Source organism: Aquarana catesbeiana, linkage group LG12 (assembly GCF_042186555.1).
Source record: "Aquarana catesbeiana isolate 2022-GZ linkage group LG12, ASM4218655v1, whole genome shotgun sequence".
In the NCBI taxonomy this organism is placed as follows: domain Eukaryota; kingdom Metazoa; phylum Chordata; class Amphibia; order Anura; family Ranidae; genus Aquarana; species Aquarana catesbeiana.
The window spans coordinates 60408788-60435499 of NC_133335.1; the positions used below are offsets into that span (position 1 = coordinate 60408788).

Here is a 26712-nt window from a genome sequence, read left to right on the forward strand (position 1 = left end):
AATTATTAAATCCCAAAAGGGAAATTATTACAGGATCCCCACAGATGCCTGACCATCAGCTGGCTTAGTCTATTAGGATGGCACAAGGAGACTCAGCAAACTACTCCTGCCCCCCTCCACAGTCCGGTGATTGCTGGAGGGGCAGAGCACAGTCACCGCTTCTTGCTCAGAGTAGACCAAAGAACTGCACGAGCAATAGCCTTTGATCGCTCAGTTCTCAGTGTAGGGTCAGCGGGGGACAGATGCAGCATGAGCTCAGTACTGCATCCACCAAGGTGAGTATGAATGTTTCTTTTTTTTTTTTATCCCACACTTCTCTTTTAACACCTGAAAAGTTAGAAGAAATAATATGTAGCACTGGTAGATTTGCGATCTACCATATGTTAGGTAAATTTAGTAACTTGTTCGTTAAGAAGGTTAGGTTTGCCTCTGTTCCAGCTTGGCTGACGTTGTGTGTGTTTCCATACTGACCGGTGGGTGTCGCTGTTATCACTGGTCAGTGTTGGAAAGGCAACGCGTCGAAGCATATGGATGCTCTTCTGTCCCAGAGACAACTCGGTGGAGGTGGTCCTCCGAGTCAGGGCCAATTCTAGGGTCACAGACGCCTGGGTGCAGAAATATTTCTGGCGCCCCCACGTGGGCGTGGTCATCTTATCAACTCCTCCCCTTTACAAATGTTTCTATGGCAACAACTCAAACACAGAGATGTTCCCCTAAGAACTCTTCGCTACCCTGGGATCCTCCCATGATCTTTTAACAATAAAGAAAATACAGTAAGAGCATACACTAATGAGACCTGGAGGGGAGTCTCTCTGATGCACACAGAGAGGGCTTCTGTTAGAGAATCTGTTAGAAAGAGCCCCCAGACATAGTACAGGAGACGGTCAGAGACTGCAGACATAATACAGGAGAGGGTCAGAGACTGCAGACATAGTACAGGAGATAATCAGAGACTGCAGACATGGTACAGGAGATGGTCAGAGACTGCAGATATGGTACAGGAGACGGTCAGAGACTGCAGATATGGTACAGGAGATGGTCAGAGACTGCAGACGTGGTACAGGAGATGGTCAGAGACTGCAGACATGATACAAGAGATGGTCAGACTGCAGACATTAGTTTAGACCCCCCAGGACAAATCATCCCCCCTACATTAGTACAGACCCCCCCGGACAAATCACCCCCCCTACATTAGTATAGACCCCCCCAGGACAAACCACCCCCCCACATTAGTTTAGAGCCCCCAGGACAAATCACCCCCCCACATTAGTTTAGACCCCCCAGGACAAATCACCCCCCCTACATTAGTATAGACCCCCCCAGGACAAACCACCCCCCCACATTAGTACAGACCCCCCCGGACAAATCAACCCCCCTACATTAGTATAGACCCCCCCCAGGACAAACCACCCTCCCACATTAGTTTAGACCCCCCCTAGACAAATCACCCCCCCACATTAGTACAGACCCCCCAGGACAAATCACCCCCCCCATTAGGCTAATTAAAAACACCCAGGCGGCAGCTGGAGAGGAGAGGACGGTGTGCAGCCGCGCCGCCCGGGTGGAGAACAGAGCATGTCAGGCTTGGACAGCAGGCAGGACTCGGAGTTACACACAGGAGAAGTGGAACACGTCGGCTCAGACCACCCCCCCCATGACGACACTGCGCGGCAGCGGCTGGTCTCTCTCTCTCTGGTCTCCGGCTGTCTCGCTCTCCTCCTCTGACAGGAGGAGGGAGGGGGATGGGCACGCACAGCGGCGGTAGTGGCGGTGACCGGCGGAGAGAGCCACCTACGGACAAGGAGAGGAGGAGGGAGGGGAGCACTCTGCCTCTTCAGCGCCCCCACCTCTGTGGCGCCTGGGTGCACTGCACCCCGTGCACCCCGGCCAGGATCGGCCCTGCTCCGAGTTGCATTCTGGGCGAGGGTATTTATGGGACAGACGCCATATTGTGGGGTTCGTTTTACAACCACCTGCTGGCCCTCCTGGCTGACAGGTATGCATTAGAGAGCAATCTCGTGGGCCTCCGCTACGACGCAGGGGTGGGCCCAGAAGCTTGTCTGGGGCCTACCACAGCAGCCGAGGAATGGTCCTGAGCTGTCTATACAGAGGGAAGAAGCTGGACAACCAAGGAGATCCAGGGGAGGACCCGTCATGGAAGGATCACGTAGCGTGCTGGTCTGGAGAGGGGCCTGGTGACTCGGTTGGAGGACGTATCCTAAAAGTAACTATACAGCATAGTGTTGCCGGGTTGGCTTAAAGGTTCAAGCACTGTGACTGACATTCACCACAAGAAAAACCAATACATCCTGTGGCAGAGGATCGTACAGGTTTATCCCAAACAAGTCTGTGGCAGAGACTTTTGTTCGTGCTAAGTACTGGCTGCTAGGCAAGTGAGAGAGGCCTATCCAGGCGAGCAAAGAGTGTGTCCCACGAGGGGTTCGCATTCTATTGTAATATCTAAATTCTACCAGGACACTTGTCAAGAATCTTACAAGAAGGTATTTGAGTTTCTTCTGCAGTTTCCCTTCTGCCTCTTTCCTGCTACTTCCTTAGTAAATCGTTTAATAAAGCATTGAAAAAGTATTCAAGTGTTGGTGTGTGTATCATCCAGAGGTAAACTCAACGGAACCCTAGACCCAGTGCCAGTGAAACAGAGGGAAGGAGAGTGAAGGTAACAAGCCCTCTTAAACCAGCAGCTCCACCGAGTGTTAGTGCTACAAAACAGGTTCAGGATGGCAAAGAACATCCATGAATACCACAAAACAGATTATGAAAGCTGCAAAAACATGGACTGTTCACAGCAATGTCTCTGTGAGCTAACAGGTAGCTGAATATATAACAACAGAGTCTAGCTGAGCATCTATACTTTAGTAAAACAGTTGAGAACACAAATACCTACTTGGGATTACCCTACTTGTGATTATCCTCAAACATCTTCCCTCTCAGTGAAGTCCAGGGTAGCTCTGGTAACACAGGTGAACAGGCCCACCCCACCCCACTGTAATTGGGAGTACTCTGATAGCAATTGGGAAGGTCTCCCCAGAGTAGCTGGGTCTTTTAGAGAAGCTGCAAGCTACTGGGCTTCTGCCTGTAAGAGGGAGTTACTGTCTTTGATTGCTGCAGTTCAGTTAGTCAATAAAACCAGAGAAAAATCAGGTCTCCTGTCTTGGTCAGACAGGATTGTGCTTTATGGCAGAGCTGTGTAAATCTCAGGGCAGGATACACAGAAATACTAAATATCTGGCTTCTGATGATGATTAAAATAAAAACAACAAAATAAACTTAAAACATTTTCTGTTCCTTCCCCCTCACCTTCATTTGGAGAATTCAGTAATGTCTGATTTTCTTTTTTTATCTTATGGAAACATTCCGCCTCTTCTTCCAGAACCTGAAGAACAAGAGCACACTCTGGATGGATGCAGTGGACCTGGGATGGGGATATAAAAAAAGAGATAAGCTTGCTATTTTCTTTACAGTGGAACCTTCAACTTTTGCAAAAGATGAATTGGGACAAGGTTTTCTTTACTTCTATACCAAACAAATTTTGCTCCATTTAGCTTCCATGAACAAACACCCACCTGAATATCACAGATCAGGAGAATGGCTGTGGTATTATAAAGATTGCTTCTTCCATCTTACTTGCCCAGATCAAATTTGACAGCAGGAAGAGGTTCCAGCACCCTGACCTTCATCTCATGTGGTCAGATGTGGCAGTAGGGGACAATTTGGGATCTAGCGATCACAGGATAATCACATTTAGCGTAAATCATAAGAAACGAGCAAACGTTTCTGAACTGTGCTTAATACTACAATACATCAACTGGGACCAAATCCTGGAAACAATGAACACAGAAAAAATGGGAATGCTTTAGGAAAATATTAAAGAAAGATTTCACACAGTGCGTTCCAATGGACAGTAAATATAGAAGAGCAAAGGTTAAACCTGGGTGGCTAAACCGTAAAGTAAAAAGTCTTATTAAACTGGTCTTTAAAAAATATAAAGTGGAGGGGTCATTGTCAGCATTCCAATACTACAAGGAATGCAATAAGAAGAAAAAAAGATAGAAACATAGCAGAGGAGAGTAAAAAAAATCCCAAGAATTTTTTTTGATATATTAATAGTAAAAAATCAAGGTCAGAGCACATTGTAAAAAATAAAAGACAATGATGGGAGGATGGTTATAGATGACACAGAGAAGTCAACTGTACTAAATGCTTTTTTCTCCTCAGTTTTACACAGGAAAAGGAGGGGTATACCGACCATGACAGTATTGTTAGTAACACATCACAGGGCTTACCCTTGCGGCTAACTTTGGCCGTAGTCAAGAAAAAACTAGATAAGCTTAAGACAAATAAATCACCGGGACCAGATGTCCTCAAAGAACTCAGTCAGTTTAAAGTTAGACCATTATTCCTAATCTTTGCGGACAGCATACTGACAGGACGCCCTCGGAGGAAGTCGTAACGACGAAACTAGTCAGGGCGTGGCTTAACGACCGAAATGACGCGTGCGTTTCACGATAGACAGGAAGACACACCAGGAAGTGAGTGCTGAACGCTGCTTGCATTATAGTGTGATTTACTGTCTCCTGAGTGATACGAGGAACACTCGTCTATACGGCAAAAGGAATGCCTGATGTTATTAATTGAAGCTGTATAGAGAAACTTTTAAATAAAGAGACAGAAAAACGGATTTACACTATGTGGAGTCTGTTTTCTTGTCCTGGGAACCAGTGGATCTTGCTGTGACACCTGCTGCTCTGTTAAGGAGATCTGTGGTTTATCTATCCATGCTTGACCCTGTCATCCTTTTGGTGAGTTTGAACCCCAAAGGGGAGTGTGATACACTGCAGTGAGGTGTTTAAAAGATACAACATAGCAACACCTCTTTTTCTTCCATCTGAGGTTTCTGGGACTGTCCTTACATCACTCAATTATTATTATCTCTCATGTGCATTTTATTTCACATGAAAGCTGTTCATGAACTTTGTGACAGTATCGCTGCTTTATTAACAACTCAAGGCACTGTGTCTGACTTGTGCTATTTTATTATTAGTAACTGTTTTATGAGTCAACGCTGTCAACCCACATTGATACCCAACGCCTCCTCTATAGCTCCTTTGAACTCAGAGAGAGGTGCCAGGAGTAGTGCAGAGAGCAGGAGGAGAAGGAGGGGACTTTCAATGGCAGCGCTGATTACAGACAGTGGGAGGGAGCACAGAGCTCTAGCACATGGCTGGTTGAGGAGCTGAGATCCAATGATGAGTCTGTGTAAGGCAGCAGTGTGATACAGAGTGCGGGGGGCAGAGAGCTGGAGCATTGCGTCTATAGGGCAGCGGTGTGATCCATGGGGGGGCAGAGAACAGGAGCATTTTGTGTATAAGGTATGTCAAATTCATGTTAGTTCAAAATTCAAAATTGTTAGTTTAGTGGTCCAAAAGGTTGGCGATGACTGCTCTAGTGCAGCCATTCTCAACCCGGTTTCCTCCAGAGGTCTCTAGTGGTTCCTTGAGCTGTAGCTAGTTGACCTGCATAGTTGTATGCCCAAGGCCACTTGACATGGCCAGCTGCAGGACACCAGTGATATTTTCACCTGTCTAGAACGATAGCATTCCACCACTGATTCCACCAAATGATCTCAGGATTCCTTTTGAGTAAAAATGTTGAGAAAGCCTGTTGTCGAGTTTTATAAGTTAATTGAGAAGTCCAGCCTGAGCTTTTTAGGCTGGGCATCTCCTATGGGTCACAGGAGTGCAATCCGTTTTGCACTCCTATGACCCGTTTTCAGCGGAAAGAGGTCTGAAGTTCGCTCTCCGCTGACGTCACTGCCATCAGTCGAGGCACCGCGTCATCACGACTTCCAAGTCTGGATCCACCAGCTGCCTTGATTGATGGCAGTCTCAGCGAGCCACTGAGACAGCCTCTCCCCACCCCTCCACAGCTCAGCGCTCCAGTGAGCGTGGAGAAGCAGAGAGGAGAGATGCTGACTGACAGTCAGCAGCTTTCCTTTCGTGGATCTGTGAGAACCGAGCCATCTGCGATGTTCGATGGCTCTGTTCTCAGTGCAGAGACGACGGGGGACAGCTTAAGCATGGGTCTGATGCTCCATCCACCGGGTTAAGTATGAATCCAAAAAAAAAAAAACCTCATACTTCTCTTTTAAGAAGAATAAATGTGTTTAAGGCCTAAATCCAAAAATGAATAACAAAGCTCCATATTTGTGCTATATGCCCTCCCTGTATGACCCCCTAGGGTAGTTAACTTGTTCTGCACCCTCAGATTTTGGTGGCTTGTCACTTGAATACACCTTCTATAATATAAATGAGAATAGTTTCACATTTTCTTCTTAGAAACATGACATGTGATATAATAAAGAACAAAAGCAACCTTTCCCTCCTTTCAAATTATACAGCCCCAGACCTTTTCTGAGGTTGTTTTATCTGCAAAGGCTGATTTGGACGATTAAATGAAAAGAACCACTAGCTTGTCAGACTGCCACCGCTGTCCTGTGTGGGCGGCATATAGTACAGAGTATACTTATAGGAAATATGGTATTGTCATATAAATAAGTCAAGATGCACAAATTACAGGATCTAACTACGCTGTCAAGAGCACGGTGATTGTAATTAGCGTATGTAACGCCTGCAGTTAGGTTCGAGCATGATGTCATAGAAAACTCCAGCAATCTTTTCACTGAATTATCAGGAGATGATCTATTTTTGAAGAGATTATCATTAAAGGACATAACTCTGCAGGCAAGTGACTGACAGGTGATTGATACACACCCAACCTGCATTATAATAATAGGTCTGCCCTAGATTTTTTAAATTAAAATTAATGAAGAAATGCGGACAAATGAAAAGGCTCAAGGAGGTAACCCCAGGACACCAGTGGAAATACAGATGTGGCAATTAACAAAGACGAACAGGTTAAACATTAAAAAATGGGATTAATTGTGTTTTGCTTTTTAATGTTTTCTTGCGTTCCGTATCAGATTGCTGCTTTTAATAAAACCCAAGGGCTTCCAGGATGCACAAGGATTTCAGAATATACTTAGGATGGCAGTAGCTATTGCAGAGTGCGTGATCTGAGACAAAAAAAAAATGTTTCTCAAACCTAGTAAGTAAGTTTCCAATGTCATTGATAAAAACAAAAAAAAAATTCTCTCTACTTGAATTATATGCATCACAAGGCTTTTATTTTTTTTTAAAACTCTTACCTGCTTCTGCTCTGTATATACAACCCCTGGCAAAAAGTATGTGTCCACCAAGGATAGCGCTTCTCCAACGTGGACACTCGATGCGGGGAGGAGCCAGGAGCGCCACTGAGGGACCCCAGAAGAGGATGTTTGGGGCCACTCTGTGCAAAACGAAGTGCACAGTGGAGGTAAGTATGACATGTTTGTTATTTAAAAAAAAAAAAACAACGAAGCTTTACGGACTTTAAGGACCAAGCCTCTTTCTGTGATTTGGTGTTTACAAGTTAAAATCTTTTTTTTTGCTAGAAAATTACTTAGAACCCCCAGACGTTATATATATTTTTTTCTAACACTTGAGAGAATAAAATGGCGGTCATTGCAATACTTTCTGTCACACCGTATTTGCGCAGCAGTCTTACAAGCGCACTTTTTTTTTGGAAGAAATTCACTTTTTTGCATTAAAAAATAAGACAGCAGTAACGTTAGCTAATTTTTTTTTATATTGTGAAAATTAATGTTACGCTGATTAAACTGATACCCAACATGTCACGCTGCAAAATTGGGCCTGCTCGTGGAATGGCGACAAACTTTTACCCTTAAAAATCTCCATAGGTGACGTTTAAAAAATTCTACAGGTGGCATGTTTTGTGTTACAGAGGAGGTCTAGGGCTAGAATTATTGCTCTCACTCTAACGATCGCGGCGATACCTCACATGTGTGGTTTGAACACTGTTTTCATATGTGGGCGCTACTCACGTATGTGTTCGCTTCAGCACGCAAGCTCTTTTTTTTTTTTTTTTTTTTCTTATTTATTTTACCTTTTATTTTATTTTTTTTACACTGCTCTTTTAAAAAAAAATGTGTCACTTTTACTCCTATTATAAGGAATGTAAACAAACCTTGTAATAGAAAAAAAGCATGACAGGACCTCTTAAATATGAGATCTGAGGTCAAAAAGACCTCAGATCTCATATTTACACTAAAATGCAATACAAAAAATAAACATTTTTTGTCATTTGAAAAAAAAAAAAACCCCTTTAAGAGCTATGGGCGGACGTGACGTTTTGACATCGCTTCCGCCATCCAATGGTATGGAGACGGGTGGGGGGCATCTTCCTCTCACTCATCTCCATACCACAGACGTGACAGGACGCGATCACCCCAGCCACTGCCGGCGGCTCAGGTAAGTGGCGGAAGGCACCGGAGATCGGTGGGAGGGGGCCCTCTCCCGCCGCCGATAAAAGTGATCTCACAGTGAATCCGCAGCAGAGACCACTTTTATCTGAAACCGGACCGCTCACTGAAGAAGAGGATACCGGGGTTATGGTAGCTAGCTGCTGCAATAACAACGATATCCCTCTTCAAAGTGCCGACGTATATCGCCGTGAGCAGGTCTGGAAGTGGATAACCGCTTGCCGACCGCCACACAAACATTTACATCGGCAGAATGGCACAGGCCGTTTGTATAGATATAATAGATAGTCTTGCGAGCAACTAAAATACAATCTGAGTAATGTATGCAAGCAGCAAGTAACACACTCCCTATATAAATGTACAAGTAAACTCAAAACAAATAATGCTGCGCTGGTGATAATAAATGTATCCAACCACTTAGTGTACCAATTCTCTTGTGCAAATATGAGTGCAAACATAATAAAAAGTAAATATACACTAATATGATACATTCATGTGTATTTCTTCTTGTAATAATATAAATCCTGGGCTTGAGTGCAGTCAAATAGTTAATTAATGAAAATGTCAGAAAAAAAAGTTGCAACTTGTTGAGTCTTCACAAATTCTCAAAGATCTGTGCTTTGTATCTATTCACCTTAGTGCTCCCCCATAAGAAATGCGCTCACCTCACAGAGTGTGACCTTACACTTACTGTAAGTTTGGTCAAATAAAGCTTTTTAGTCACCCCCGACTAACAGATCATGCTTTCCTCCTCATGGCTCCATTGATGTGCCTTCATTATGACTCAATATATATGAGAGAAAAAGCGCTCCAAATAGTGCTTATATTGTTTTTAAAAAATATTCAATTCATTAAAAAATGTATAAAACTCACATTTAAAAGGTGCTCCAGTGCACCAACTCTATACAGTGTATATCATATAAAACCATGATGCCGCAGCTACTTCGTGCCTCTCCATGAGAGACGCAAAACGTCTTGCCAATCTGCCCCTCCCCTATGCGTTACGTCACAGGGTCTCGTGACACATCAGGGGGATTCCTAAAGTCGGACAAGATGCTATCTCCACTTTATACTGCATCCACTCTACCAAGTTGATTTATTTATTTTTTTTGCAGGTGTGTTATGTAAATGCTATCACCTACCACTCCTATAGACCACGTTTGAACTATGTCTATTAAGGATGAGCTCAGGCGTGTTCGCAACTCCACGCGCCCGCGCCCGCCAGGAAGCTGACACTCTGCAGCGCTATTCACAGGCAGTGAGACATTTCCCGATCCACGGCTGCACAGATCGGGAAATGTCTCACTACCTGTGATTAGTGCTGTGGAGTGTCACCTCCCTGGTGGGCGCAGGCACGTGGCGTTGAGAACACGCCTAAGCCCATCCTTAACGTCTATGACTGATGAGACCAATTAATTCTGTTTCAATCTGTGTGTGTATGTGGACTTAAATCAAATATTTGCTCTGATATCACTGGCACACCATGGATAAACACATAATCTAAATGATTCCTATGCATCATAATGATATATATAATTTGTAAAAACAATATGCAAACCAATAAAACCTTATATTTATTAGACAACATATTCTAAAGACATCCTACTAACTATTTCCGATATATAAATGCAGCCATTTCAATGATTTTTTTTGCTTTTGCAGGTGTGCTATGTAAATGCTATCATCTGGCGCTCCCATAGACCTTGTTTGCACTATGTCTATGATTGGTGAGACCAATCAATTCCGTTTCAATCTTTCAATCACAGATTGAAACGGAATTGATTGGTCTCACCAATCATAGACATAGTGCAAACAAGGTCTATGGGAGCGTCAGATGATAGCATTTACATAGCACACCTGCAAAAGCAAAAAAAAAAAAATCATAAAAATTGAAATTGCTGCATTTATATATAAGACATAGTTAGTAGGATGTCTTTGAAATATGTTGTCTATTAAATATGAAGTTTTATTGATTTGCATATTGTTTTTACAAATTATATATATCATTATGATGCATAGGAATCATTTAGATTATCGCATTGTGTTTATCCACAAAGCACCAGCGATATCGGCGCAAATTTTCGATTGAAGTCCACATACACACACACACTCACATTGAAATGGAAGTGATTGGTCTCATCAATCATAGACATAGTGCAAAAATGGTCTATGCAGGCGACAGGTGATAGCATTTACATAGCACACCTGCAAAAGCAAAAAAAAAATAAAAATCAACTGGGTGGAGTGGATGCAGTATAAAGTGGAGATAGCGCCTTGTCCGACTTTAGGAACCCCCCTGATGAGTTACGAGACCTTGTGACGTAACACGTAGGCGGAGGGGCAGACTGGCAAGACGTTTTTGCACGAAGTAGCTGCAGCATTGTGGTTTTATATGATATATGCTGTATACAGTTGGTGCACTGGAGCACCTTTTAAATGTGAGTTCTGTGCACATTTTTTATTAAATTGAATATTATTTAAAAACGATATAAGCACTATTTGGAGCTTTTTTTCTCTCATATATATTGAGTCATAATGGAGGCACATCAATGGAACCACGAGGAGGAAAGCATGATCTGTTAATTTGTGAAGACTCAAAAAGTTGCAACTTTTTTCTGACATTTTTATTAATTAAATATTTGACTGCACTCAAGCACAGAATTTATATTATTACAAGAAGAAATACACATGATTGTATCATATTAGTGTATATTCACTTTTTATTATGTTGGCACTGATATTTGCACAGGACAATTGGTACACTAAGTGGTTGGATACATTCATCATCACTAGTGCAGCATTATTTGTTTTGAGATGTTTGGTTTAGAACTGCAAAGTACATGGGGATTTTGTAATATTTTCCTCAGAATTGAGTGATTCCATTTTTTTTCCTCTGCTTGATCTGCAAAGACAGTTGCAACTGACTACAGTTTTCTTTCTTTTTTTTTTTCTTTTTTTTTAACGGTTTCTTAAAACCAGAAGGTTGGAATGGTGAATAAAAATAGTTTTGAGGCATGTCTGTAATTAGTTTTTTTTTTAGAGATACAATTAAGGTTATTAAGGATAGGTTATTCAATTAGTTTTTACAAACTAAAGGATGGAGAGAGTGCTGAATGGGAAGGTCTGCATGATTTGATCGCATAGTCAATCTCAGTGTTACAATAAGAGAAAACTATTGGAAAAAGCCAATTACATACACGGGAAATGGGATTTCCAACGTGTTCTGTATATGAAGCGGTGTATAGGACCTCTCCAGTGTTTGCATGGGGAAAATATTTGAATTACTTGCTGCTTATAGGAAATTGTACCTGGCTTAATTTCAAAATAGAAAAAGTAATTTTTGTCATTAGATTACAAAATATACATATATATATATATATATATATATATATATATATATATATATATATATATATACACACGCACACACACAACTGCTCAAAAAAATGAAAGGAACACTTTGAAAATACCTCAGATCTCGATGGGGAAAAATATCATGCTGGATATATATACTGATGTGGACTGGATAATGTGATGTGTTAAGAACAAAAGGATGTCACATGATTTGATGGAAATGAAAATGATCAACCTACAGAGGGCTGAATTCAAAGACACCCCGAAGATCAAAGTGAAAAAATGATGCAGCAGGCTAGTCCATTTTGCTAAACATTTTATTGCAACTCAAAATTGTACTCAATACTTTGTATGGCCCCTGTGAGCTTGTATGCATGCCAGACAACGTCAGGGCATGCTCCTATGAGATGACTAATGGTGTCCTGGGGTATTTCATCCTAGAGCTGGACCGGGGCATCACTGAGCTCCTGAACAGACTGAGGTGCAACTTGGCTGCTTCAGATACCAAAACATAATGTCCCAGAGGTGTTCTATTGGATTTAAATCAGGGGGCCATTCCATGGAATCAATTCCTTCATCTTCTAGAAACTGGCTGCATATTCTCGCCACATGAGGCCGGGCATTGTCGTGCACCAGGAGGAGCCCAGGACTCACTGCACCAGTGTAGGGTCTGACAATGGGTCCAAGGATTTCATCCTGATATGCAATGGCAGTCAGGGTGCCATTGTCTAGCCTGTGGAGGTCTGTGCGTCCCTCCATGGATATGCCTCCCCAGACCATCACTGGCCGACCGCCAAACCGGTCATGCTGAACGATGGTAGCATAACGTTCTCCATGGCTTCTCCAGACCCTTTCACGTCTGTCACATATGCTCAGGGTGAACCTGCTCTCATCTGTAAAAAGCACAGGGCGCCAGTGGTGGACCTGCCAATTCTGGTGTTCAATGGCAAATGCCAATCGAGCTCCATGGTGCCAGGCATTGAGCACAGGGCCCACTAGAGGATGTCAGGCCTTCAGGTCACCCTTATGAAGCTTGTTTCTGATTGTTTGGTCAGAGATATTCACACCAGAGGCCTGCTGGAGGTCATTTTGTAGGGCTCTGGCAGTGCTTATCCTGTTCCTTCTTGCAAAAGGAGCAAATACCGGTCCAGCTGATGGGTTAAGGATCTTCTACGGCCTTGTCCAGCTCTCCTAGAGTAACTGTCTGTCTCCTGGAATCTCCTCCATGCTTTTGAGACTGTGCTGGGTGACACAGCAAACCTTCTGGCAATAGTACGTATTGATGTGCCATGTTGGAGGAGTTGTACTTCCTGTGCAACCTCTATAGGGTCCAGGTAATGCCTCATGCTACCAGTAGTGACACTGACCCTAGCCAAATGCAAAACTAGTGAAAAACAGTCAGGTAAGATGAGTAGGGAAAAAAGTGTCAGTGGCCTCCACCTGTAAAACCATTCCTGTTTTGGAGGTTGTCTCATTGTTGCCCATCTAGTGCACTTGTATTTAATTTCAATAACACCAAAGTAGCTGAAATTGATTAACAACACCCTCTGCTACTTAACAGACCAATATCCCAGGAGTTTAATTGACTTGATGCTATACTCTGATTAAAAAGTGTCACTTTAATTTTTTTGAGCAGTGTGTATATACCTTAGAATCGCGCGATTCTTAAACAAACGGCGGTAGTGTCGTTTTTTTATCTTGTTTGTTTTTACTTCGTTTTTTTTGCTTTTTAATGTTTGATACTGCAAATTTGCCAATAAAAAGAAACCCAAGGTTATCTGCACCAGTGGAGCATTTTCTTTTTGTCTCCTTTTGGCACTATATATTACATCTTTTTGCACTGGATCCGTGGAAACTTTAAATTTGTCCCATGAGAGGACAGGATTCGGGAGAATATCCACAACGGTTATCGGTTGGCTCGTTATCTGACAAGGAGTCCTGACTCACCAGTCCATCAGGTGTCAACTGGAGTATCCCTGTGGTGGTCCCCCCATATCTGCTAAGCCTGTTTTGACCCCCCTGAATAAGGGCGGTCACAGGCTTTCTGGTAAGCCTTTTATTCACCTATCCGGTGGTGGGCAATATTGATTATTGAAGATGCACTCCTGAAACCTACATTACATCAAATCCATTACTTTGGACTTTTATGCACCTTTAATAAGTTTTATTTACAGGAACTTTTTTCCATTTTTATTCATTCACAAGTTCACGTTTAAAAATAATTTATAATCTATGTTTATAGGTTATCACTTTATATATTGATGTTGATTAATTTTCACTAATTTATTATCTGGTTTAGTAAATTTCACTATTTATTTCACATGTCCAGCGCTGCACTTTTTGTATTATATTTTACCTTTCATTATAGGCCTTGTTGACTCCTCTCTAAATGTAGCATTTATGGTTGTGGCCAAAAAGCTACATTTTTGTCTCATCGCTCCAAATGACTTTGTGCCAGAAGGTTTGAGGCTTCTCTCTGTGCTGTTTGGCGTATTGGAAGCGGGATACTTTGTGGCATTTGCGCAGCAATGGCTTTCTTCTGGGACTCAACCATGCAGCCCATCTTTCTTCAAGTGCCACCTTATTGTGCATCTTGAAACAGCCACACCACCTTTTTTAGAGAGTCCTGTGTTTCACCTGAAGTTATTTGTGGGTTTTTCTTTGCACCCCGAAGAATTTTCCTGGCAGTTGTGGTTGAAATCTTAGTTGGTCTACCTGACCATGGTTTGGTTTCAACAGAACTCCTCATTTCCCACTTCTTTAGAAGATTAGAGTTTGAATACTGCTGATTGGAATTCTCAATTCCTTGGATATCTTTTCATATCCCTTTCCTGTTTTATACAGTTCAACTACCTTTTCCCGCAGATCCTTTGATAATTCTTTTTGCTTTCCCCATAAATCAGAATCCAGAAACATTAGTGTAGCACTGGATGAAAGATGCAAGGGTCTGTCAGGAGTCCAGAAATGCCTTGACCTTTTATACAAACACACACACTAATTACAAGCAAACAGATCACAGGTGAGGATGGTTACCTCTAATAGCCATTCAAACCCCTTTGTGTCAACTTGTGTGCATGGGGGGGTGAAGATGACAGGGGTGGGGTGGTAGTATGCCAGGCACAGGGGGGTTATGATGAGGATGGAGATGACGATGACAGGGAGTGGGGTGGTAGGAAGCTGGCAGAGGGGTGCAGGGGGTGAACATGGCAAGGGGGTGGGGTGATAGGAAGCCAGGCACAGGGGGATTATGATGAGGATGGAGATGACAGGTAGTGGGGTGGTAGGAGGCTGGCAGAGAGGGGCGGGGGGATGGAGATGACAGAGGTGGGGTGGTAGTATGCCAGGCACAGGGGGATTATGATGAGGATGGAGATGAAGATGATACGGAGTGGAGTTGTAGGAAGCTGGCAGAGGGGTGCGGGGGGTGAAAATGACAGGGGTGAGGTGGTAGGATGCCATGCACAGCAGGATTATGATGAGGAGTGAGATGACGATGACAGGGAGTGGGGTGGTAGGAAGCTGGCAGAGGGGTGCAGGAGGAGTGAAGGTGACAAGGGGGGGGGGTGGTAGGCTGCCAGGCACAGGGGGATTATGATGAGAATGGAGATGACAGGTAGCGGGGTGGTAGGAAGCTGGCAGAGGGGTGAAGGTGACAAGGGGGGTGGTAGGATGCCAGGCACAAGGGGATTATGATGAGGATGGAGATGATAGGGAGTGGGGTGGTAGGAAGCTGGCAGAGGGGTGAAGGTGACAAGGGGGTTGGTAGGATGCCAGGCACAGGGGGATTATGATGAGGAGCGAGATGACGATGACAGGGAGTGCGGTGGTAGAAAGCTGGCCGAGGGGTGCAGGGGGGTGAAGATGACAAGGAGGTGGGGTGGTAGGATGCCAGGCACAGGGGGATTATGATGAGGATGGAGATGACGATGACAGGGAGTGCGGTGGTAGGAAGCTGGCAGGGGGATTATGATGAGGATGGAGATAACAAGGAGAATGTTGGTAGTAAGCTGACAGTGGGATACAGGGAATATAAGTATGATGCCAGGAGGTAGGGTGGTGGGATGCCAGGAACAGGGGGGATGAGGAGGATAATTATGTAGGTGGCATATCACATGCCAGATGGCTTAAATATCATCAAGGATGTGTGTGAGATCACAGGCAGCTGTGATTTTTGGGGATTCCCTTGGTGGGGATGCTGTGTCACTGTCAGTGTCGGGCAGCAGGACCATCGTGCAGTAGCTTGAGGCTCTGGCTGGCAGACTGACTCCACGATGATTGCAGCGGCGCCAGCTCTGGCAGGTCCATCCTGGAGAGTAGACCAGGGAGCTGCATGGCCGCTACAGGTGCGGGCATTATCCCAGCTCTGCCCATGGCAGAGATCCACAGAGCGTGTTAGAAGGGGCGGAGCCCTGGGAGGTGAGCACTCAGAGCCACCCACTGACCACGGGACCTCAGGCAGTGCGGAAGTGGTCAGTCTTCCCTTGGACAGGGAAACCTAGTGGCATGCACTGCGGTCGGCGTTAAGGACGGCCCTGGGGACACTGACTGGGGGACATTCCCTTCCACTCTAACACACACATTAGGCAAATTAGGCGGCTGTGAGTCCCCTGGGTGTGCAAGGCCTTAGGCGACCGCCTAATTTGCCTAATTAGAGAGCCGCCTCTGCTTGTGATGGTGTAACAACTCAGGAGCAATACTGGGAGATGTAGAGTCGTAACTAGAACCTTCAGGGCCCCCGTGCCCTAAAACCATAAAGATCCTGCCTAAACCTCAACCGGGCCCTTCTCTCCAGGCCTGGGGTCCTTCCCACTGATTCTGGGGTCTTTTACTTTCACATGTTCTGCATGGTCTTGGCCCCCCACACGGTGGCAGAACACCAGGGCCCAGTCACAAGTGCGACCTTTGCGACCCTGGTAGTTCAACCACTGGTGTCAGTCATTTTTTTTTGTTTGTTTTTTGGTTTTTTTACAATTTTATTTTATGTTTTTTTTATTTATTTTTTTTAAACATACCTCTGATGTTTCACCTTCGAGACAGAAAAAAGGAAATCGAGGAAACTGAGGCCCCTAATCTCTTTCACTGCCGCCTCAGCTGCACTGAATGGACAGTGGATAGGAATAGCTCTGTACAGAGGCTTCCCGTTCATTCACAAACTGAAACATAGTAAACAAAGTTTACTATGTATCAGTTATGACTGGACAGAGTCAGCGATCAGTACTGATCACTCACTGTGTCCATTGAGAAAAGGAAGGGGCCAGTAATTTACATATTTAACGGCCCTTTACCCTGCTCTCTATCCTGACACATCTGCTGCAGCAGCCGATGGGAGAGAGGAGATTGGAAGCCAGCAGCGTTGCAGGGGCCCGAGAGCAGGACGGGAGGCAACTTATAGAGGAAGAAACCCCTACACCATTTTCCTCTTGAAGCCGCTGAATGCATGTAGGAGGGAGGGGGGGAGAAGCAGGCTTTCAGGCTGCAGGAGGGAAATAGAGGGGATCAGTTCCTCTATATGCCGTCGCCGCCCCTCCTATCCAGGTTTACAGGGGAGCCACATGGGCCCCCTGGAGCATGAGAACGGGCCACAATAGTGACCTCTGCAGGTACACCCCTGGAGAGAAGTGCCTGGACAAACACCTCCATGTCATGATCACCAGGGATTATTTTAATAAAGTCTGCAGAAACTCTAGCAGTCCTTTCTTACTTGCTGCATGATCTGTTAAATATATCATTGGAAATGTTTTGTTTTATCGGTTTGTAAAAAGTACAAAAAATACCCATTGACCCGGCCAGAATTCCAGTGAGCTTGGAACTTCCTATGCACATTGCCTCTGCTACAATGAAAATTTAAGCAGTGTTATCAACCCTGCCCATTCACCTCTTTGAACTACAGGGACTTCCCCCTATTTTATGGAGATAGGGGGAGGATGGAGTGCATTGTAGTCCAAATCAGGAGCCAGCAGCCTAAAGAAGACAACACTGCTTCTCACACCTTTAGTGATGTTGTTCTAACCTCTGCACGCCGACCATACGCAAATTTGCATTCATGGCATGAAGGGGTTATACCGGGGTGATGCCTAGGGTTACCACCTTTTCTTCAAGTTAAACCCGAATACTTTAGCACCGCACACCAATAATGCTTTTTTGTAGTATAAACTATACATATATTTTGCTATTAAGTAGCATTTCTAATCATATGAAGTTAATAACAAGAGTTCCCCTTTACATCAGAGTCCACAGAGTTCCCCTTTTACATCTGAACTCGCAGAGTTCCCTTTCACTGTAAGGGGGGACTCTGCAGACTCTGATGTAAGGGAGAACTCTGGGGACTCTGCAATAAGGGATGCTCTGGGAACCCTGATTTAAGGGGGAACACTGAGAACTCTGATGTACGGAGAGGACTCTGATTTACCTTAGTGTACTCACTCAGAGGTAGGAGAGAGAAGAGGGGAGACTTCAGTGACAGACAGGGATGGATGGTGAGCTCACTCACCCCTTGGCAGTCAGCACCTCTCATCCAGATGTATCTGAGGCTGCTCGGCTTCAGATTTCTGGTCCCCACTTTCCTTTTCTGAGGCACAGTGCCAGGGATTGGAGTGTGGGCAGACACAGAGGAGTAGGGGTGGGGGGGAAGTTGTGCAGATCAAGCCCTCTCTACTCTCCCGTCTGTGTGTGGGTTTTTTTTTTGGGGGGGGGGTTGTTAGTGCTGGCTTTGGGCAGTTTGAAAGAGTGTAACAGACACTCTTAGCTTACGCAACTGCAGCCAGCAACCCTGCTGGGAAGCCATAGTCCGGTCTAAATAATGTGTCCGGGTCTCAGACAGTCTGAAACACGGACACATGATTCCAAACCCGAACTGTCCGGGTGACTCCTGGACAGGTGGCAACCCTAGTGATGCCTGCAGCTGCAGGCATCACCCTGGTACTGTTTTTTAGAGCGGACGGCCAGCTCTTTAGTAATAACAACTGATGCGGCTAAAAGCTACTCGGCTGCAGAGGCGGCTCTCTAATTAGGCAAATTAGGCGGTCGCCTAAGGCCTCGCACTCACAGGGGCCTCGCGGCCGCCTAATTTGCCTGTTCTCAATCACTGAAGTTGACGCCGGCGGCTCCGCCTACCCCCACTGGAACTCTGTGGCTTAGGAGCTGACGGACAAATCAGATACTGCCCGCAGCCTGAGGAATAGCTGCCTCATCACGGAGCGTCCCAGTCCGTGGGGCCTCATGTGTAAGTTTTGCCTAAGGCCTCACAAAGCCTAGAGCCACCTCTGCTCGGCTGTTATCCTAAAGCAGCGGGAGGGGACTTCCCTCCCCTCCCGTCACCTTTTGCTACTCCACCTGGGCCTCCCGGCCCACCGGGAGACCCGAGCCACCAGCCGGCGCGTCCGCTGGCTGTGTGTAGACCCGAATGAAGCCGAAATAGGCTCTGATTGGGTCTCCCAAATAAAATCCCGGAGGAGACGAAACAATGTCACTTCCGGTTTACTCGGCTGCCAATGGTGCCGTTGTTAAGAAAATTACAGTATTCAGAATCGCCGTTTTTGCCAATATAAATACTTTTAAGTGCAAAGGAGAGATTTGGGGTCTTTTAGACCCCTGATACCTCCATAAAGTATAAGTACCTGTTATCACCTACTACTGCCACAAGGGATGTTTACATTCCTTGTGACATCAATAAAAGTGATCAGTTTTTTTTGTTTGTTTTTTTAAGGGACAATGTAAAAAAAAAAAAAATAAATAAATAAATGAGAACATCCTTTTTTTTTTAAAGCGCCCCCATCCCCGCATGCTCACGCAGCAAAGAAAACGCATACGGAGGTTGCGCCCGCAAATGTAAACGGTGTTCAAATCACACATGTGAGGTATCACCACGATCTTTAGCGCGAGAGCAATAATTCTAGCACTAGACCTCCTCTGTAACTCTAACCTGGTAACTGTTACATTTTTTTAAAGCGTCCCCTATGGAGATTTTTATGTACCGTAGTTTATCGCCATTCCACGAGCGTGTGCAATTTTAAAGCATGACATGTTACATATCTATTTACTCGGTGTAACATCATCTTTCACATTAAACAAAAATATTGGGCTAACTTTACTGTTTTTTTTTTTTTTTTAATTCATGAAAGTGTATTTTTTCTCAAAAAAATGTGTTTGAAAGACCGCTGCACAAATACAGTGTGACATAAAATATTGCAAAAATCACCATTTTATTCCCCAGGGTCTGTGCTAAAAAATATATCTATTTTGCAAAAATCACCATTTTATTCCCTAGGGTCTCTGCTAAAAAATATATCTACAATGTTTGGGGGTTCTAAGTAATTTTCTAGCAAAAAATAAGCATTTTAACTTGTAAGCAACAAATGTCAGAAATAGGCGTAGGCGTGAAAGGGTAACACCACCCCTTCCCCTGACAACCCTAATGAACGCAGTCCTCCTTTTTGAATAGAGTTACCTTCCTCCCCATTGCAGTTACATGCAAAGATGTCCCGACTGGCTCCTAATTCACATGCATGTCATGGCCCCATTCATTTCTATGGTGACCCACACACGGCTGGAAAGTTAGGGTCCGCCATGAGTATTGCTCCTCTATATGGTGTGCAAGTAGGAAGAGGAGCTGGCAAAGCAAGGCTGAAGATCACAGGGACAGGGAGAAAGGTGGGCTACACTCAGGGGAGTAAGGTTTAAACTTAGATAAGTTTACTGAAACAGTTTCCTTTCAGACTATCTCTCTCTAATTGTTTTGTTTTGTTTCCACCATCCCCTCTCCAGTCCCCTCTCCTTCTCTTTCTGCATCTAATGGATAGAACAACACTCAAGCTGTGATGTGTGGGCACCATTCCTCGGGAGAGGGGGGTGTAGTAGCAGGGGAGAGGGAGAGGCATGTCTATAACCTTCTGGGCTCATAGGAAGTGCAAGTAGTAGGAGGATGTGGAGGGCAACACTGAATCATGGAGAGGGTGCGTAGTGCCTAAAAAGAACTTTTTTGACACTTTGTTGAAAATGTAGGCACAAAAAGTAATGACACCTTGATTTAAATCAAAACTGACTGGGCAAAGCAAGAAATCACACATTTAATTCATTTAGCTGTGTGTGTAATCTGAGCCTCTATTAAGCTCTTTAAACAACACACTTTTATTTAGCAATGTAGCCAAGATTAGTCTGGTTAACATGTGAAAATGAGCCCAGAGTTGTCATTGATGTCTTGAAATCATATTTATTTTTCTACATATCTATGGCAAATTCATATTCGTTATGAGATGCACAATTACAAATGGTTACAGGTTATTGAAGTATGACTTAACCTAACTTTTGGCATAGCTACTACTGAGCTGTGTGGAAAGAATAAGGAATTAGGTCATTATCATATCATTTACTTCATGAATCAGACATCTCCTTTTGTATCTGATTGGCAGATACATAATTATTAGTGTAGCCTTATTGTTTTACAGCAGCCCTGATATGAGATAGTGCTCCCCAGGGGAACAATATATTAAACATGCATAGCTCTATAAAAGTAACTAATAATGCTTACTAAAATGGGTTTGATTTTATGATAAAGCTAAATTTCTGGCGTAGACATCATTAAGTATGGGGGTAAGAACCAAATACACTATATTACCAAAAGTTTTGGGACACCTGCCTTTATACGCACATGATCTTTAACCGCATACTGTGGCAACATGGCTCGGCTGTGCGAACCACCATGATGTTATGACGGTAACATAGACGGCCACTAGGGGGCGTGTGCACACCGCTAGAGGCACACGCCCCCTGCTCGCCCACTGAGCCGATGTGATTGCCCGGGACACACCGAGAACCGGGATCTGTGTGTGTAAACAAGCAGTTTACGGTTCTCTGAGGGGAGAACAGACAGATCGTCTGTTCATACAGAGTATGAACAGCGATCTGTCATCTCCTCTGCACAGTCCCCTCCCCCTTCAGTTAGAACACACAATAGGACACACTTAACCCCTTCACTGCCCCCCTAGTGGTTAACCCCTTCCCTGCCAGTGACATTTTTACAGTAATCAATGCAATTTTATAGCACTGATCGCTGTAAAAATGCCAATAGTCCCAAAAATGTGTCAAAATTGTCCGACGTGTCTGCCTAATGTCGAAGTCCCGATAAAAATCGCAGATTGCCGCCATTACTAGTAAAAAAAAATAATAACGCTATGACGCTATAACTTTTGCGCAAACCAATGAATATATGCTTATTGCGATTTTTTTTTACCAAAAATATGTAGAAGAATACATATCGGCCTAAACTGAGGAAAAAAATGTTTTTTATATAATTTTGGGGGATATTTCTTATAGCAAAAAGTAACAAATATTGCGTTTTTTTCAAATTTGTCGCTCTTTTTTGTTTATAGTGAAAAAATAAAAAAACGCAGAGGCGATCAAATACCACCAAGAGAAAGCTCTATTTGTGGGGAAAAAAAGGACGTTAATTTTGTTTGGGAGCCACGTCACACGACCGCGCAATTGTCAGTTAAAGTGATGCAGTGCCAAATCGTAAAAAGTGCTCTGGTCTTTGGCCAGCCAAATGGACCCGGGCTGAAGTGGTTAATGGCATCCCAGTCTTAGTCCGTAAGGTTCAATATTGAGTTGGCTCACCCTTTGTAGCTATGACAACTTCATCTCTTCTGGGAAGACTGTCCACATTCTGAGTGTGTCTATGTGAATGTTTGCCAATTATTCCAGAAGCGCATTTGTGAGGTCAGGCACTGATGTCTGGCTCGCAGTCTCCACTCTAATTCATCCCAAAGGTGTTCTATCGGGTGCAGGCCAGTCAAGTTCCTCCACCCCAATCTCCAGTCATTGTCAGTATGTGTTCATGCTAGCCCAACATTGCACACAGGGCAGCTTAGTTCCATACAGATGTATTATTTAGGTACACTGTTATTTGATACATTTTTTACATGTGATTTCAATTTATTGCTTATGCAATTTTTTATTGTAAGTTTATTATAATAAAAGTCTACATTTTTTACTACAGTATATTACCTGGTCTGCCTATAAAATCCAGAGGGGTTTTACCGTGCCTTGAGCACTAGGTTCTTTGTTCCTGTCGTTTCTATTGGATCAGACAGACCAGGATGTCTCACACACATCGCCAATTCATTATTATTATCTCAACCCCAAACTCGCTCATCCGTGTCTTTATGGACCTTGTTTGTGCACTGGTGAGCAGTCATGTTGGAACAGGAAGGGACCATCCTCAAACTGTTCTCACAAAGTTGGGAGCATGAAATTGTCCTAAATGTCTTGGAATGCTGAGGCCTTCAGAGTTCTCTTCACTGGAACTAATGCCACGTACACGCGACCGGTTTTGCCATTGGAATAAACTCCGGAGGTTTCTCCGACGGAACTCCGACAGAATTCCATTCAAGCGGTCTTGCCTACACACGGTCAAACCAAAGTCCGACCTTCCAGAACAAGGTGACGTACAGCACTTACGACGGGACTAGAAAAAGGAAGTTCAATACCCAGTAGCCAATAGCTTCTGTCTCGTACTTGCTTCAGAGCACGCGTCGTTTTTGGTCCGTCGGAGCAGCATATAGACGAGCGGTTTTCCCGATAGGAATAGGTTCCGTCGGAAATATTTAGAACATGTTCCATTTCTAGGTCCGTCAGAATTTTCGAAAAGAAAAGTCAGATGAGGCATCTGAGACACACGATCGGAATAGACAATGAAAAGCTTTTGTCAGACTTTTTCTGTCGGACATTCTGCTTGTGTGTACGCGGCTTAAGGGGCCAAACCCAACCTCTGAAAAACAACCCCAGGTCAGTCAAGTTCCTCCACCCCAAACTCGCTCATCCATGTCTTTATGGAGTTTGCTTTGTGCACTGGTCCAAATCATTTGGTGGATTATGGTGTGGGGTTGTTTCTAAGGTTCCAGTGAAGGGAACTCTTAAGACGTCAGCATACCAAGTCCTTTTGGTAGGCACAAATGCGCTTTTGTAAGAATGGTCAAACATTCCCATAGACACACTCCTAAACCTTGTGGACAGCCTTCCCAGAAGAGTTGAAGCTGTTATAGCTGCAAAGAGTGGGCCAAGTCAATATTGAACCCTACAGACTAAAACTGGGATGCCAGGCAGGTGTCCCAATACTTTTGGTAATACAGTGTACCATATCTGCCATGCATTAAATATAATATTTTTGATCTCTATAGTAACTATAGTAATACATACAAGTGTACACTTTCTACATATTTCCTTTTACATATTTCATATTTGGATATTACTTCTATCACTCCAATTTACAGAGATTAACACAGAGGTGTATGTATAAAAGGTTTGCACAGCAATTCACTCAGTGAGAAATTTACTATGGCCATCTAGTGGCCAACAGTGGTATTTTAAATTTTAAATCAATGAAAAACATTCAACCAGCACAGTAAATAGCCTAATAGCATTCTTTTTTTTCCCTACTCACACAAAGCAAATGTACATGCACATTCACTTGGCATATTGCCATGAACATGTTTTATAAATATATCCCGTGGAATCTGCCTGTTCAGTTTCTCCTGAAATGTCAGTTTCCAAAACTTATTAATCTCAACTCCAGTTATCTCTCTTTTTCTTGAAGTTTGCTGGATATCATCCCTGGAAAAACCTTCATTAAATATTATTGAAAGTAAAGTGTCATTTTCCTGGCTGGTGTTTGACCCTCTGGTTTCACTACTTTCTGACTTACTGGCCTGAAACAAGTATACAGATGAAAAAGTCACTCCTGGTCTGCCTACTTGTTTTGGGAGAAAGACTTACACAGTTACATATAGTTACATAGTTAGTCTGGTTGAAAAAAGACACAAGTCCATCTAGTTCAACCAATAAAAGGGAAAAAAAAATCATACAATTCTACATACACAATCCTATACCCATAGTTGATCCAGAGGAAGGCAAAAAAAACAGCAAAGTGTGATCCAATTTGCTCCAGCAGGGAAAAAGTTATTTCCTGATCCCCGGAAGGCAATCGGATATTCCCTGGATAAACTTTACCTATAAATGTTAGTACCCAGTTATGTTATGTACATTTAGGAACAAATCCAGGCCTTTTTTTTAGCAATCTACTGAGCTGGAGAGAAGCAGCTCTTGAGGGGGTCAATTACACATTTTCACAGCTCTTACTGTGAAGAAACCTTTCCGTATTTGGAGATTAAATCTCTTTTCCTTGGGACGTAAAGAGCCCTCTGTGATGATCTTAAAGTGAATAATGTATTTATACATGTTGATCATATCCCCCCTTAATCTCCTCTTCTCAAGAGAGAATACATTCAGTCCCTCTAATCTTTCCTCATAGCTGAGCTCCTCCATGCCTCTTATCAGTTTGGTTGCCCTTCTCTGCACTTTCTCCAGTTCTTCGATATCATTTTTGAGAACTGGTGCCCAAAACTGAACTGCATATTCCAGATGAGGTCTTACTAATGATTTGTACAGGGGAAAAATTATATCTCTCTCTCTGGAGTCCATACCTCTCTTAAAAATACTTAAAATACTGAAGCCATGACAGTCAGGCATCTAGCTTTTTCAGAGTTAGCAGCTAGAACAAAATCCCTTCTTGTTTCTTTCGAGAAAGTTTTCAAGGCTTGATGTCCTTTGCTTACTAATATAAAGCACCTACACACGCAATACACAGACACAAGACAAGGTAAAATAAAAGGAAACTTACCATCCCATGGGAAAACCAAAAAAGAACAAATAGCATTTCCTTCCATATATTCCTCATGTCTTCCTATGTTTTGCTGTTATAGTTCTCACCTTGATCTTCTCTTAGAACCCTTAATTTTTTTTTTAGAGGTTCTTAAAAGTAATTCCAAATACCTGGATGAGTTAATAGAATAAAGCGTATGATGGCATCTCTCCCATCCCAGTACTGAGCTGGTTGAAATAAGTCAATAGCTTGTGACGAACAGGAGGAGTTCTTCTATTTGCAGCTGTCTATAGTTTTGGTGACTTTCCATCCTCACGGAGTCGAGCTTTTACATTTCAATTTCCTGCCCTGTCCTCTATTGTCTATTATACCTTCATCCCTTTGGCTGGTTCTTCCTACTGAACGCTGTGTTTGCCATTCAGGAAGCTTAGGTACCGTTTCTCCTCCTCCTCATCCCTGTGTGCAAGCATCTTCTGCTGCGTCCTAATCTCTCTATATTAATGTATGTGTTCCCTGCCTTCAGCTTCATCACTAAACTCTGACTGCTGCTTATCTGAGCATGGCACTACTGAGCTGAGAACTGGAAGCTAAAGATCCTACTTTAATAGGCTATGCATGCTAAGCAATAGAAAAGCTCTTTCCATATATCTTCAAAATCCTTATGACCCTCATATATTAGGATTTTAACCTTTCTATTAGATTTAGGATCTTAACCTTTCTACGCCTGAGCAACCCTTGAAATAATTTTTAGGTTCTCAGGGAACCCTGCTGAAATATATTATACCTACAGCTCACGGTACATTTACTGTTATCAATAAGGCGAAGAAAGTTTTAAATGACAGAATAAGTAATGTGGCGTACCTAACGTATTTGCCACCCAGGGCAGATAATCTTTTTACGGACCCCCTACAAAGTTATTTTCAATGATAATCATTCTCTGCATCTATTACCTTTTGTACCACCACCCCCTCCCTTTAGACTGTAAGCTCTAGGAGCAGGGCCCTCCCGTCCCTTCTGTATTGAACTGTACTGTAATAGTGCTGTCCCCCCCCCTGTACATTGTAAAGCGCTGCATAAACTGTTGGCGCTATATAAATTGTGTATTATAATAATAATAATAATAAAATAACTGCAACCAGTAGAAATTTGTTCAATCCCCATAACAGGGGACCTTCTTCAAATGTAGCACTCAGGGAAAATTCAAATTTATTAATCATTCACTATATACTGTATATATATATATATATATATACATACATACATACATACATACATACATACATACATACACACACACACACACACACAC

The 26712-nt window shown here is 43.5% G+C and overlaps 1 protein-coding gene across 2 annotated transcripts in view; it reads right to left on the bottom strand.

The window, feature by feature from the left end:
- Positions 1–26024, bottom strand: part of LOC141114293 (vasoactive intestinal polypeptide receptor-like) — a 195862-nt gene extending 169838 nt beyond the window's left edge. For both annotated transcript variants that reach the window (XM_073607898.1, XM_073607897.1), the window contains exons 1-2: positions 25422–26024; positions 3316–3430 (exon numbers count right to left, since the gene is read on the bottom strand). In XM_073607898.1, the coding sequence (XP_073463999.1) occupies positions 3316–3430; positions 25422–25478 (172 nt within the window). In that variant the 5' untranslated portion in view covers positions 25479–26024. The remainder of the gene's footprint in view (positions 1–3315; positions 3431–25421) is intronic.
- Between the last annotated feature and the right edge of the window lie 688 nt (positions 26025–26712).